Source organism: Stegodyphus dumicola, chromosome 9 (assembly GCF_044657685.1).
Source record: "Stegodyphus dumicola isolate Sdum_Otavi_A_Nest chromosome 9, ASM4465768v1".
In the NCBI taxonomy this organism is placed as follows: domain Eukaryota; kingdom Metazoa; phylum Arthropoda; class Arachnida; order Araneae; family Eresidae; genus Stegodyphus; species Stegodyphus dumicola.
Window position 1 is genome coordinate 43,104,774 of NC_140776.1, and position 16,737 is coordinate 43,121,510.

General features: G+C 31.9%; 2 protein-coding genes across 4 annotated transcripts in view; one reads left to right on the forward strand and one right to left on the reverse strand.

The window, feature by feature from the left end:
- LOC118182778 (MAM and LDL-receptor class A domain-containing protein 1-like) overlaps window positions 1-12,225 on the forward strand; it is an 81,425-nt gene extending 69,200 nt beyond the window's left edge. For all 3 annotated transcript variants that reach the window (XM_085823386.1, XM_085823385.1, XM_085823384.1), the window contains one exon: window positions 9,873-12,225. In XM_085823386.1, coding sequence (XP_085679512.1) covers window positions 9,873-9,901 — 29 coding nt within the window. In that variant the 3' untranslated portion in view covers window positions 9,902-12,225. The remainder of the gene's footprint in view (window positions 1-9,872) is intronic.
- The window catches only part of cv-d (vitellogenin-like lipoprotein), a 38,861-nt gene continuing 33,761 nt past the window's right edge, over window positions 11,638-16,737 (reverse strand). Inside the window, exons 26-27 of the mRNA XM_035352168.2 lie at window positions 16,485-16,668; window positions 11,638-12,601 (exon numbers count right to left, since the gene is read on the reverse strand). Coding sequence (XP_035208059.1) covers window positions 12,318-12,601; window positions 16,485-16,668 — 468 coding nt within the window. The 3' untranslated portion in view covers window positions 11,638-12,317. The remainder of the gene's footprint in view (window positions 12,602-16,484; window positions 16,669-16,737) is intronic.

Consider the following 16,737-nt stretch of genomic DNA (forward strand, 5'->3'; position numbering starts at 1 on the left):
TCCGCTTTGACTGCACCGCCTAAAACAATTGTCATAAAAAAAGGAACGTATATTAGTTTTCATGAGTCCAGCTAGTGTAATTTCGTAAAAATATTGAATTTTCTAATTAAACATTTTAAAATTTAATCAAAAAGTATGCTTTTAAGTCACTTAATTTATTACTCAGTAAACTTTCGGATTAAATTTGAAAGTATCTTAGACTTTACAAAATAGCAACACTGGCTCGTGGAAGATGAAAGTATTTTATTTCCGCTCGCGGTAACACATTGCTTTCATACAGCCGAGTTTGTTAATTAAAACTGAAAGATAAATATCTTACATTTTTCTGGATGACAACTGTCTCACGCTCTGGAGATAAAAATGTTTTACATCGAACAGTGTTTCTATTGGTCGCTTTAAAATCGTTGACTTCGTTGATCAAAAGTTCGTTACAATTTTACGAAATATGAAATAAATAATAAATTCGAAATTCAAAATTCGGGTTTCCAGGTGCACATCTTCGGGTGAAGGACTACGTTATTCAAAATTTGATGGCTCTAGGCACCGTCGTTTTTTAACAGTGCGAGGAGAATACATACATGCATGCAGATTCTTTATTATTTAATTTCTTTAAAAATAATACAGGGCGATAATATTTGGTGGATTTTAAAAGCGATACACCGTTTTTAGTGAGTCAACGCAAAATCCTATTTTTAGAGTAGTAGCCCCTTTTTTGGCTAATCATTTTTTAAGGCAAATGAGCAGTAATATACAGTGTTTTCTATTCATTATTTCTCAGATTCCTGATTGATGTTACACTGTCCTTTGGTCATATTAGTATTCCATACATCAATAACTGGCAAATTTCTAATTTTTGGCAATAAGAAAAATAAGATATTAAAATAAAAAATACATTTTTGTAATAATACGCAATGTTTCGAGTGGAAAATAAAGTATGAAGTGCAATTAAAGTAATAATTTGTCACTATGTATTAAAATAATAGTGCAAAAATTACTTGCCGGGTGGAAGTTTGCCATTTTCGCGACTTTAAAGATCGTCAAACTATCGACATTTATTTTAAATTGGAAAACATTATTAACATACCAAAAGAAAACAGTTAACATTTTAATTCAAAATACAAAAATGATGATTAAAATACGGTTTACAATTAGTGTTACTGATGATTAAAATACGGTTAAAATACGGTTTACAAGTAGTGCAAATTAAAAATACATTAAACTTCACGCGTGATATATAATACATTACGTTTGCTTTTTCTATATACATGGTGATCTAGTTTCCCTAAAAGAATCAGACAATTGCATAAACTTGGAGTGGCGCACAGCCTCGGCATTGCGCACAAGCCACGATCACGATTCTCCAAGAGCAGATTAAACTTCAAAGTACGCTTCAACGTAATGAAAATAGAAGAGGTTTTTATTTTTCGCCGTTTAAAAATAAACAGACAACAGAAATAGGGAAAAAAGGTGCCCAGCAATGAAATATTTTAGAAATATTCTACAACTCAACTGATTCGATTAATAAAATATATTATATAACTTTCCAGAATGATGACCCTTCAACGAAAGTCAAGTTACCAAAATAAAATCATTACTCAGCAATGAAATCAACCAAATTTAGCTTTTTCTCCATTCTTCACTTTAACCAATAAAAATAAATAAAACTTACTTTTCGTCCTCTGCTTTTTCAGAATATATCTGTGTTCGAATCTTCGGAGTGTAATCTGTTTCTCACTTTCAAATGCTAATGCTATTCCTCAGCCTCGAAGCAGCTGAACGCTTCACAACAGTCGGAAATCAGAAATGATTCGGGAAAAATATTTGCTTTAATTATTTCTAAAAAAATGACTCGGCAACTCTACTTTCAACCACTCTATGCATACACTTTCTTTCACAGAAACAAACAGACATTTGCCTTCGATTCTTTTCTCTCTATGGTATTTTTGCTTACCACTTAACATCACATTTGTTTTTAAACATAACTCTATGCACAATTCTCTATAAAAATTCCTCTATTTTGTCACTGTCCTTTTGGCCTTCCTAACTCAATGAAAATCATTCCCTTGCCATACATACGTAACACGCAAAACACCACACATATTAAAATTTATATCATCGCAACAGTAAATGCTTTCTAAACAGACTCTGCAATTCGATGCTAACCTTTATGTCGCGTAATTCTATATATTCGCTCAAAATTATTTATAAAAATGTTTGTTCTACAATTTCATATTAATTTCACAAATCAGACATTTGTACGACCTAGAAATCAACATTTTCTCCATTACACGCCCAATGATATTCTTTTTACCCTTTCTCTCCAACAGTTAAAAATATATAAATTCAAATTTTCATTTTTACCGCAGAAAGTACCGACACCACACATACTGATTGAAAATATACAAACATATGTGCTTGATCAGTGATCAAAGTAGTCTTTGAACCAAAGAATTCTTTCTGGATTCTTTTCTTTATTTTGAGCAGTTACAGTTATAAATTTTAAATCATTCCTTTAATATTTTTCAATTGTTTTGTAAATCTTAATAATGCACTTTTGCGAGTTAACTTGCTGTGTTAAATGCTAAAAATAACATCACACAATAAAGTACACAAAATACTCACGTACTAACATTATAAACGCAACATTTTAACTCAGTTGAAGTATAACTTATTTTTTTTTTCAAATATGAAGCTATATATTTCAAACAATAATCGTATAAAGATTTCATATAAATCAGGTAAAGCATAACTGTAACTTGTTTTGGAAAAATTCAGAGTCAATATTACGTGTCCAGGCCTAAAGCCAAGTAAATAACATTACGATTTGTGCGTGCAACCAGATGATGCAACCAGAAATACGTCAGTAGGAAAATAAAACACAGTATACAAAGCTTTAGTTGATCATGACAAAAATAAATAAATAAGAAATTGTTTTGCTGTTATTCTCATTAAACTAGGACTAATGACAGAATTTAAAAAAATCTGATGACTTCCTTGTACGGAATAATAAATTATACAATTTTTTTCTTGCATTTCATTTAAACTTATTGGATTGAATTAAATCTACTTCGCCGACAGCGCATAAACCACAATAGAATAAATGCATTCATTAAAATTCACTCTAGTATTTGTTTACCATATCGACACTCTGGCGCTAGATTCACTTAACAGTATTATGTTTCGTTCATATTATAACTCATAATGCACAAAATTTATATCATTTAAAAAATAGAATTATCTAATCGCTGCCACATGTTCTATTCCAATACTATAATAAAGCTAGAATGATGTATAAAAGAAATTAAGCAAATAAAACAAAAAAGAAACAGCTTTTCACAGACGATTGAGTATTTCTCATTCAATTAATTCAGTTCTCACTTTGCGAGAAGGCAAAAATACATAAAAACTCAAAATATCTATATTAAAAATTACGAAGTAAATCTTAAACACTTATTCATTTTTAAAGCAAAAAATGTATAATTTACAAACATATAAGAGTAAAGAAACTGAGATCACTGAGCCGGGTAACAGAGTGGATATACATATAAATATATTTATGTACGTTTGGTGCGGCCGATTGCAACCAAAATACGAGGTGCACATCTACATGTTATAGCAGTCCTATATACAAAATTTCAACGTTCTGAGGCTACTCGTTTTTGAGTTATGCGAGATACGTACGTACGCACGCACGTACGTACATACGTTCGTACAGACGCCACGAAAAATTCTCTTCAGAATTCATTTTAAAGCAGTTTTATAACTTTTTTTGAAGGAAAAGAGTATTTTATTCTGTCCTTACGTACAGATATCATGCAGAAACATCGTTAAATTGCATTCAATAGCGGTCAAAATGGATATTTTCGTTGAAATATGCTGCCGAAAACTTTTCACGATTACAATACTTCCTTTTTACTTCGTACAAGGAAGTACACTCATGTCCATAAATTAAGGATAATGCAAAACCAGGCAAAGGAACAATTAGAAGCAAAACAAATTTGACTTATTTGTAAAGCTTATTTATTAAACAAAAAGTAAAGATCAAAAAAAGATGCTATATGTTTGATATTATTAAAAAAATTAGCGATTTTTTCTCACTGGAGCAAATTACAAAAAAAATCTATTTACAAAAAACCAATATTACATGGTTGGTATGATTGTTAATACATTGTATGTCTACCAGACGATGCAATACAGTCCGTACAACCCCTAGGCATCCTGAGTATCAAATTATTGATCTGATCTTGGGGAATATTACACCACTCAAAAGGCAATGCTCTCCGAAGTTCTGGTAGACATGTAGGAGAAGGTTGACGGGCTGCAACTCGTCGGCCAAGCATATCCCACACGTGATCTACTGGATTCAAGTCCGGTGAGAATGCTGGCCAGTCCATACGGGGGATATTCTCCGATTGAAGGCATTCGCTTACGATGTTTGCACGGTGAGGACAGGCGTTGTCATCTATAAACACAAATTGTGCGCCCATGGCGCACCTAAACAAACGTACATGTTGTTCCAGAATGACGTCCCGATAGATTTGGCTTGTCATGGTTCCAATTTGAACATGCAGGTCAGTTGTGGAACCTAGAATAGTTCCACCCCAAACGAGCACTCCTGCACCACCGTAACGGTGTCGTTCAATGATGTTTTCTTGGTGGTAACGGGTACCTGGAGCTCTCCATATGAAAGTCCGGCGAGAATCAGACTGCAAGCTAAACCTGGACTCGTCGGAAAACATCACACAAGCCCACTGTTGCGGTGTCCACAATGCATGCTCTTTACTCCAGGCTAACCGCAGGCAGTGAGTTGCAGTAAGTGGAACGCATCTGACAGGTCTACGAGCATATAGTCAAATCTGCCCTAAGGGTCTGTACAGGGTCTGCCTCGAAATTGTCGTACCAGTGGCTGAAGAGAGCTGACGAGACAGGTCTGAGGCTGAGCTCCGCCTGTTTCTTTTGTTAGTAACTGTCAAATACCGGTCCTCATTCAGCGTTGTAACTTTGGGGCGACCTGTGCTGTAACTTCTACTTCCATTACCATCATCTTGGAATCGTTGCCAAAGCCTGGAGATGACACTCTGGGCAATTCCAAGTTCGTCTGATACTTCCATTTGGGTACGCCCACATTCCAGACGGTCGATAATTCTACCAAGTAAAAAAATCATCCAAATGCGTACTTTGTGTCATAATTATTCGGTTTTTGCACTGAAATGCTTATAAAGCGCCTGCGAACAATTTTACTTCGTTGCCTGTATTTCTTATATATCATTCTCTTACACTCTCGTCATTGTGACGTACCATCGGTGTCATCTGGTTACTTCCTGAAATTTGCATATGATTCTTTAAGATGTGTGTAGTGATTTTACAGGTGATATATTTATTTTAGAGTTCGATTTCCACGTGACACCGAATTATCCTTAATTTATGGACATGAGTGTAAAAAACGTTAAATAAAGAAATGCATGCTTAATTTATGAAACAAATAAATTCATTGAACTGAGGATGGTAACTGAAAGAAAGTATTTTTATCAGCTTACAGATAGTACAGGTTATAACACATTATATTTTCATGAATTTTACGAACAGGATTGCGTCTAATGTCTATTCCACATTTTTCTTTTCTAATTATTTAATATTTTTTCAATATACACTGCTCAAAACAATTTAAAGATATCAAAGTTGTAAGTGGATCTTGCGGCTGGTTGTTGTTTAGGTGACTGATACATGATCTCCAGACGTGGTAGGCTATATGAGAAAACAGTTGCACATGTTTGCCTAAGGAAATGCATTTTATTAGGCATATGGGTATAAAAGGGGAAAGAAAACACAATTCGTGCATATGAGGAAAAAAAGAACAAAAAAAGTGTTTCCTTGAAAGAAAATCGTTTTTAGTAAAGGACCAGTAACGTTGAGTCATGGCGTCAATGAGGCTATTAAAGAGCAGCTGAAGTATTCTGTCCGACTCCTTCAAAAGAGAGCTTTCCAGTTCTTGGTGAGTTTGTGGGGGTGGTAGACGGCTAGAAACCCGTCTGTCTAGTATGTACTAAACATGCTGTATTGCGAACATGTCCAGAGAACACGCTGACAGTTTCATTCGTCTGATTCCTTTCTCGAAAAGCAAATTATGCACCAAGTCAGCACGATGTGACCTGCAGTTGTTGTCCGTTAACATGAAGTCATCTCCAATTGCTGCAGCATAGGGACTTTGAGGATCTCTTGCCTATATCAGCTACCTGTCAGACCGATCGACCGGTTCGAATAATGTGGAGATAGGTGGGCCCATCAATGGAGATGCCAGCGTAGACCATCACTTCCCCACCGCCAAATCTGAAACTTCTGTGTACGAATGCAAGATTGTTTCTAGTGCCCCCTTCTATTCAGACGAAAATATGCCTATTATCAGGATGAACAGAAAAGCGGGATTCGTCAAAGAAAAGAATACTGAAAGAATACTTATTTTCCAGTTCACATGCTCTGTTGCCCACTCCCTGCGGGTGCGACGATGCCTTGCTCTTAACGTAACACATACCACTGGTCGGCGAGTATATAGACCTACAGCGTGCAGCCGGTTTCTGACAATTTGAGTCCAAATTGTGGCGCCAGTAGCCAAACAAATGTGCTGTTGAAGAAGAGTGGTATTTGTATTTCGGTGTCTCGAAGCCGCTAACATTAAATACCGATCTTCATTTAGCGTTGTTGCACGTCTACGACCTTGGCCTGGGCTTCGGCCTGCATTTTCAGTCTCCAAAAAACGGTTCCAGAGACTGGAAATCACATTTTGTGAAACTCCAGTAGCTTCTGCTAATTCGGCTTGTTTTTGGCCTCCCTCTAACCAACCAACATCATTTTGCATGTTCGAAAGTTTGAAAATGAGAATAATTTGCATTTAATACACTCTTGTTCCAGTTTTCTGCAAAAAAAAAAACATTTTGCTTACACCGTTATTTTATATAAGACTTAAAATTATTGAAATTGTGGCTTGAGTTCAACATTTGACTATTTGTACGACTTTGAAAACTTGCTTAGCATTAGTTTTTGTCTGTTTTATATTGTTTTACTTAATGTCTTACTATCCCCTTATTTATTTTGATTTTACGTGATGTTGTACTAATCCTTAATTACTTGTTTGTTCTTTATTATCTCGTAATGTGACGTCTTACTGGTTTTTTACTTCCTTGTACGAAGTAAAAAGGAAGTATTGTAATCGCGAAAAGTTTCAGGCAGCATATTTCAACGAAAATATCCATTTTGACCGCTATCGAATGCAATTTAACGATGTTTCTGCGTGATATCTGTACGTAAGGACAGAATAAAATACTCTTTTCCTTCAAAAAAAGTTATAAAACTGCTTTAAAATGAATTCTGAAGAGAATTTTTCGTGGCGTCTGTACGAACGTATGTACGTACGTGCGTGCGTACGTACGTATCTCGCATAACTCAAAAACGAGTAGCCTCAGAACGTTGAAATTTTGTATATAGGACTGCTATAACATGTAGATGTGCACCTCGTATTTTGGTTGCAATCGGCCGCACCAAACGTACATAAATATATTTATATATATATCCACTCTGTTACCCGGCTCAGTGATCTCAGTTTCTTTACTCTTATATGTTGGTAAATTGTACATTTTTTTGCTTTAAAAATGATTGAATTATGTTGTTTTTATCTTCCGGTTAAGGATTTTTTATGCCTTTAGTAAATCTGTGTGCAATATTTTTAGAATTATCAGCAATTTTAAAGTTGTTTAAGTGCCTCTAAGCCTTTTTTAATGGCGGCCATTGATATTTACATTTGAACAGGAGACTAGTGGATTTGTTGACAATCTAGAGAAACTTAGCTTAGCAACAACAAAGATAACGCCTTCATTTATTATTTAAATCATGCTTTAATCCTTTCTGGAATTTTTTCGAGGAAATAAGCGTTTAAGATTTACTTCCTAATTTTTAATATAGATATTTTGAGTTTTTATGTGTTTTTGCCTTCTCGCGAAGTGAGAACTGAATTAATTAAATGAGAAATACTTAATCGTCTGTGAAAAACTGTTTCTTTTTTGTTTTGTTTGCTTAATTTCTTTTATACATCATTCTAGCTTTATTATAGTATTTGAATAGAACATGTGGCAACGATTAGATAATTCTATTCTTTAAATGATATAAATTTTGTGCATTCTGAGTTATAATATGAACGAAATATATAAGTTAACTGTTATATAATTATTGTATTATATAACAGTTAACTTAGTTTCCGTTATGAAATTATTATATAAGTTAACTGTTATATAATTATTAATACTGTTAAGTGAATCTAGCGCCAGAGTGTCGCCATGGTAAACAAATACTAGAGTGAATTTTAAAGAATGCATTTATTCTATTGTGGTTTATGCGCTGTCGGCGAAGTAGATTTAATTAAATCCAATAAGTTTAAATGAAATGCAAGAAAAATGCGTATAATTTAATATTCCAATTCAAAGAAGTCATGTGGTGTACACATCAGATTTTTTAACTTTGTAACTTTGATTTACTATTGTATTGTCAGAACAAAATTTCCACAAAAAATTCAGACCCGAAAGATAGTTCATCGTTCATCATCAAGCACTATTGTATTGTATTTTTTATATGTTTTTTTTTTTTTTTTTTTTTTTTTTTTTTTTTTTTTTTTGTGTGTGTGTGTGTGTGTGTGTGTGTGTGATCATAAGACGAGCTTCGCTCGTCAGGCGGGCCGGACTGCATCCTAAATAAATGAATAAAACTTAAAATATTATTGATTGTTTGAGCAGTGGATAATCAAAGAACTACACTGAATAATGGAGAAGGTGTTTAACAATTTCAGTAGCCTTTGTTTTAATATGTGTATTAAGATTTGTTACCTACTTAATTATTCATATTCCTTTTCAAAGCATATTCGTGATTTAAATGGAAAGCACGTAGAAAAGTTTCATAAGTAAGTCAAAATTACAGACCACAGATATCAAGAAGGATGCGATGTTATGTGATTACAAATTACTTTGAGTGACTTCTTGATCAATCTAAAGGCGAACATGTTTTAAAAGCGTTTCTTATATGAATTGAAAAAATGATTAGTTTTATGTAGGCCTTAATTTGAAAAAATTTTTAATTTATTATAATTTAATTAATCGTAATACATCGTTCTGTCAACGTATGAGATAAGCTATTTTTTAAACCTACAAATTATAAGCTAAACTGGCTCTAATTCTGAAATCAGCGCTACAAGTATATTAAAAAATGTGTATAATTTGATGGTGCTAATCATCAAATTATACACATGTCAACCAACATAATATGAATCAAAGTCCTTAGTAACATTTTGTTATTCCTTACGTATCCAAACATTAAACTTCTGCTTTAATTGTAGTTTAAGGAGGTGTTAAAGTAATATATCTAAAAATTATAAAACCGGAAATGAAAATTTTGCAGAATAATTATATTTTTACTTTAAATAACGTTTTAAATGTGTTAGAGAAGACACTATATATTTAGCATTTTCTAGTGTTAAAATATTAACCCTCATTTCCAAAAAATGCGAAACCTTGTAGTTCCGGATTTTGTTTTAAGTTATCTTGCAGCTTTACATGTAATGTAGTACAGGCATATATTTCACAACTCATCTAAAATATGTTATAAATGACTTTGAAAACCAGGGAAGAAAATGTGTTTCGCTTAGAACACCGCTCTCTTTTTTGTTTCTGGCTATAATACTATATCAATTTACACTTTTGCTTTCATTTCATGTGAATTATCTTTAAACTCAATTCATGTTAGCATGTAATTCTAAGAATGGAATAGTTAAATGGTTATTTTGTTTCTCTTCACTGTGAAAGAATCTGAATTGATGAGAAACTTTTCTTTTTCAGTGAGACCACCTGGTGCAAAAGTTAGTTGAAGAAGTATGGGTATTAATGAAAATGTTGAGTGAAAATGTAAATAAATATCAAATAAACTTTTGAAGAATAAATTTTGAAAGAAATGTTTGGGAGTTATGCCATAGATACAAAATGTTCAAAACAATTTTGAAGTTTTTAATATTGTGCTCTTACGCATGTCATTTTGCACATCAGTATTTATAAATGTTTCAGTAAATTTCTCATATTATTTGAAATAATAAGTTGTAGTAAGTTATTTTTATTTAAATATTTTCTTAACACATTCTGCAAAGGAAAAATTGTTTTCACTGCATGAGAACAGTGAGGGCAAAGTTAATGAAATTGAAATATTTGTCAACAGTAAAAATAAAATACCTAAAATTGACAATCTTTTTCTTCAGGGATTTCAAATGTATCATGACTGCGTACTGAAAAGGTAATGTATTTAGTAGTATATTACCCTATCCATTTCCACTATGCAGTCATGATGTGAAATGTTCAAAGTGTTTTACAGACTTTACAAATTCTTCATGTATCCCCTTTTCGTGATAAAGCATATGTTACTTTAATCCTGTTTGAAACATCTTAATTACTTTCCTTGGACTACTTTATCAGGTATTTCTCCCGCCTCCTTAGCATGCCTTCGTTGTGTAGTGGTCACCACTCTTTGCGCGTATTCGAGACATCCGTGGTTCGAATTCCGGAGAGCGCATTGCTCATTTTCTTCTCTCCTGCTTTCAGAAATACCTAATGTATCTACAACTTCAATGATAGCAGTGATGATGCAGTGATTTATTTTCACTACATCTGGAGCCCGATCACATCCAAATTCTTGAATCGTAACGGACCTCCAATGGAAGGAACCACATGACGTTAAATCAGATTAAAAGTTTCAATTACTTATACAAATTTGAAAGTATATGTTATGGTATAATGTAATTACTTTAACTAGTTCTAAATCCTGTGTGAGGTTTTAATGTATAGTCTAGATGTTTGTCATATATGCATATTTCTCATGCTGTAAAGAATGCATACGTATTTTGTGTATCACAGTTTCGACTTTCAAATATATTAATCTGTTAACATATTGCATCATCGATTGATTTTTATAACATATGTTTCATTATTTTATTTCTGTAAAAGTTCTTGTGTTCATTGTTTTGAATTGTAGTCATAATGTAAAATTATTATGTATATCTAAAATTATTATGATTTTGCTTTCAAGTATTAAATTGCAAACCTCTTATTAATAACTTAAATATACTAATTTCGTTTTAAAAACTTCACTATGTTTGCATGTTGCCTACGTAACTTATTCAGCAAAAGGTATTATGACCATGTTAGAGGACAAAAGCAAAGAAATTAATTGTTTTCACATTGAATAATAAGATGTGAGTAATGAATGAAATTATAAAATCAAAATTATACGTGTTGTAAGTTATAAATAAAATTCTTCTAATAATTAGAAATTTCACACTTAAAAGGTTTTCTAGCACATTTTCATGTAGAGCAAAAAATTGTATCATGAATTTTTCAGCTTTTTAATTTATTTGGTTTGGGACATTTAAGGACAAGTCTTTGTATATTCTGTCTTTCTATATTTTATTTGCATGTTCTATAGTAAATACAGAAGAAGTTGTTTTCTGTTAAATCCGTTTTCTGTTAATCATCTGACAACATCTCGTATTTGAATCACTGACTGTTTCGTTAGAAACTTTCCGTATCTGCATCAATGACTATGAAATTAAAAACAAGATTTTGCTTTGAAAGAACTCCAATTTATTTTTATGCACATTTTTAGCTGGCATACAAAACATGGTTTATCGAACAAAACACAAATACACTGAAACAGTTATTAGAACATACATTTGCAAATACATTGCTTCTAGTAATGAAGCTCTTTAAATTTTAAGCTCTGTTCTCCTTAAACGAGGACACGGAACTCGAAGGGGAGAGGAAAGAAAGACAAACTTGATTTCTTTGAGATATTTTGTAACAATTATGTGGTATTTACCCACAGAAACAGTGATGCGTAACATAGCTCAGCAGAAGAAAATCAAGAACTCTTATGCACATTACAAAACTAAATCAAATATAATACAAGTATTATTTTGTTCAAAATATTTTTTGTCATATAAGTTTAATGAATATGGCCACTGTTCCTTTTCTACCTTAAAAATTAAGAGATATTTTCCTAGATGATAACAATTCAATCAAAGACATTGGACAGCTGCCTTTCAAGGTCTCTAATATGAAAATCAATTCTGAGTTCTCTAATTTAAATGGTTTAAAGGCTGCTCTGATTTATTAGATTAATATAGAGACAGTTCTTGAAACGTTTATGCTTTCATACTCGCTAATGTATGACTATTTAGTTGAAAAAATATGTCCGTTGCCTCTCGTACTATCCGTGTCCTGTTTCTGGAAGGAGAAAGTTTATTCCTTATAACAGCCATCAGGTACTTCGACTTCGGTTTCATGGTCAACGCTCTTCCTTCTAACTTCGTAAAGGACACGAGATTGCTGTTGCCTTAACAAGTCTTTTGTGGAGTCGTCCTTGGCAGGCAAGCAGTGGAAAGATAATTTGCGAGTCACGGTACCTCGTGGTTGACAGTGGGCAGCACACTCTGCGATGGGCTCAATGGAAAAGCAAGTCTGAGGAACTTTACCGGTAGTTAATTGCAGAACCTTGGTATGCAATATGGTGCATCCAAAACCACCTACAGAGAAGAATTTAGATTTATCCCGGTATATTAGATAAGAAATTTAAGAAAAAATATACTGAATTACATTCGTCTCAAAACATGATTGCTGTCTGAAGCACTCATGGCTATCTTTTAAACATCTGAAAGCTGCTGTATAATTAAATAAGAATATCATTTGACTGTAATGTTTTTAAATGCCACTGACAATAATTTGCTTAATGTATGCCTTGAAAAACTTTTTTAATTAAAAAACGCACTTTAAAATAAATAAACAATTACCAAAATACATTTGATAACTGATATTTTATAAACATTGATTGTTAAGGCCCGTTTCCACTACTGCGTATGCGTTGCGGTGCGTATGCGTTTCTCCAATCAGCGAGCGAATTCACTTTGATTGACATCTGCAATCCGGTCGGTGTGCGGTGACGGAAGACATACGGATGGAGTTCAACAATGTTCAACTTCTATCCGTATGTCTGCGGTTGCGTTGGGGTCACGTGGTGAAAAAGGAGCAATCAGGTGCAGTGACTAAAAATTAATGGCGGCAGAAGTAGCGATGAACGCTCGCTAATAGGGAAAGAATGTTTTGCTAAGAAATACTTATTTCTGAATTAACATTATAGCGAGAAATCTGCGTGCTGAAAATGACAGCAATCAGCTGAATTTAGTTTAAAATGATAAGAAAAACGAGATAACTGCAACTACAGTACTTGTTCATTCAAGAAAATCAGCGGCAAAAATTATCATTCCAAGTCCATGAAATAGCAAAATTTGTTCTGATAATCATTTTTTAGTTCTGCATACTCATTTAGCTTTAATGAAAATGAATGTCTGACTATATCAAACTGCTATAGCAAATTAGATATGATTAAAAGATTTGCTATTTTTTTCTTTTGAAACAGGTAAAAACTAAAAACATTAATTATAAATTAAATTTGATAGCCTTTTAAATACTCCAGTTCATTGAAGAGTATGTTAAATTTGTATTTCCCTTTATAAATATATCTTTTTGGATAACATATGTTTGTAAGCACATGAAATATATTTTTAGCAGCCCGTTTAACTTCAATCGGAACGCCACTTTAAAAGATAATGATTTTTCCAAAAAATGTACTAGAAGCTGAAGAACAAACTCTGGTGAATTTTTCAGACAATAGCAAAGTGAAATAGGACCAAAAAACTTAAGTTTTAAGAATTGATTTACTTGATGATGTATATAACCCAAAATATGCATGCGACTTACGTGTAATCCTAGCTTAGTGGTAAAGCTGATGGTAACGATGTCTACTTTTTGAGTCGTGTGTTCGAATCCCATACGCTTTTTGCACCATGTCTGCAACTTTCTTACCTTTTTATTCCAATTTGATCTATATTCGTGTTTTATAATTTATTTCTATTATTATATGCATTAAATATATTGTTTTATTTATGCTCTTATTTATTTAAATTTTTCCCGCAAAAAAGTTTGAAAATTATATAATACTAATTTAAAGCATATCCTGTACATATATATTTGAATTTAACAAACATTCTCTATTCGTAAAAAGCAAATTTAAAGTTAATTAAATTTAAATGAAATTTAATGCAAACAAAGAAATGATTAATTATTGCTGTGCAAGTACCAAAATCCATGAATAAATATATAATTCCAAAAATTTATTAATCCTTAAAAAATTTATAAAAATGCATAAGTGAATAATGGGATAGATTATTAATCCTAAAAAAATTATAAAAATGCATAAGTGAATAATAGGATAGATTATTAATCCTAAAAAAATTATAAAAATGCGTAAGTGAATAATAGGATAGCTTATTAATCCTAAAAAAATTATAAAAATGCATAAATGAGTAATAGGATAGATTTAATCCTAAAAAACTTATAAAAATGCATAACTGAATAATAGGATAAATAAATTTTTCGAATTATATATTTATTCATGGATTTGGATTTTGATACTTGCACTTGATTTACATATGCTCTCAGAATTTAAATGATATTGTATATTAGGTCGCAGCAATAATTAATCCTTTATTTGTTTGCATTAAATTTCATTTAAATTTAATTAACTTTTAATTTTTACGAATAGAAAATGTTTGTTAAATTCAAATTTCATTCCTTGCAGCAATGGCGCAAGAGAATTATTTAAATTTAATTTATTTTGAAACCCTGCAGATATATATATATATATATATATTCGTTTCACTTTTATGTGAATGTATATACATGCGCTCAGACTTTGGGATGTTTACGACTCTAAACTTTCATTCCAATTAACATGAGACAGTATTAATGCCCTAAACATTTTTTTAACAAAAAATTACTATAATAATTGCTTTTAAATTCAGTCCTCTCCTGCAGAAGCGCAGGAATTAATTAATTAAATATTTCCATTTTCTTTACCTAATGTGTGTATATATAAAGAGAAAAATCTTATTTTTATAACTTCTTGTATAAAAAGAGATATGAATTAAAAATGTTTAAATTAAAAATAATATTTTATGGATTATGTATAAAATATAACTGCCCATAGTGCATTTTAAAACAAACGAGATTTCTAATAAATTATCCAGCTATGACCCTGAAATCAGCGGTATACAAGCATAGCAAATTTTGCTTAAATATTGTGAACCTTTCCTTACAGTTGCTCTGTACTTTTAAAGTACCAACTATTTTTTAATCCCTTTAACTTTTTTATTTTATGTTATTTATTTGTTTACTTTTTCACTAACAGTACATTTTAGTTTTAATAATATATATATTATTTCATAATATTTAAGGCTTCTAGAAACACAATTTTTTTTTTTTTTTAAATTTAGTTCAGCTTCTGTGGAATTCGTGGTGTTCATAATATGCATTATAACCTTACTTATCTAAAATTCCATATCAAATCCAAAACAAACAATACTCGCTTAAGAGGGAAAAATTCAGTCGTCGTAACTTGCGAACTGCTTGCGCCAAAATATTACAGTGACACCTAGCGGCGGAAAATGAAAATATTTTACGCATACGCAGCAGTGGAAACGCTTGTACGGATGCCGTAGGCGTGTCTTCAATTGACGCAACGCGTTCGTACGCAGTAGTGGAAACGAGCCTTTATTGTTATTGTTTCTTTAAAGTTGTCACTAAATGCAATGTACACACATTTTGAACACAAAAGTCTGAGCAAGTTTTTGAATTAATATAAATGAATTGTTTATTAAGACATGGTAAGGTCTTTAATCTAAGTTAAAAAAAGGCGAATATGAATAATTACAAATTTTTCGTAGAATCGATCAGCATTTTGATTCAGATATTACTGAAAATTTAAACCAGTGGAATTATAACGCATCCCAAATTTTGCCGTTAATTAAAAAATAAATTTTATCTTTGGTAGGCTTTCCTTGTCCGCGGGCATGAGGTCTGTTTTAGGCAGGATATATTTAACGTTTCATCATTATACATTTCAACTGTTTAGCAGATTTGCGTCAAGAATAACTCTTATTATCTCGAAAATAACGGTGAACAGCTTCGTTTCGTAGGAAATAATACTGGGATACTAAGCGTCTTACTGCATACTGTTGCATTTATCTGAAATGAGAATATTTAAATATTATTATTATTATTTAATTTATAAATTTATATTTTCTGGGCTTTGCATTAAGAAATAACACCAATTTCTTGTCTTCAAAAACTGTCCTTTTTATTTAAATTATTTAGAGTTTAGGTTGGATTCTATATTTGAAGAATAATGCTTTCATATTTTACCAAGTTTAATTAAGTTGTTTGAATTTTATCACCAAAAGTTTTATTTTTTCATTTAGAAATGTGTCTATGTGCTCGTCATTGCAAATATTGTGAAAGCTGGCTATAAAATTAAATGTATAACATGCGAAGCATTTAAAAACTTTAGCTTACCTTCATGAGGGCATTTTGGTTCAAAGTGAGGCACTGTGCAAGTTTCGGAAGGAATGGCATAAGAGTAAGCGTATGCACGTTCATCCTCAAAATAGCAGCCTTCCTTAGTGGTATATCCATCATATTTCTGTCCGTTGTAGTTGCCGCACAAACCGCACAGTTTTGCTCTGTAGTATGGTGAGACCTAAAATTAAAAAGAAACATTACAAAAAGCTGTAAAATTATTTTTCTTATATATTTGCAATAATTTTAA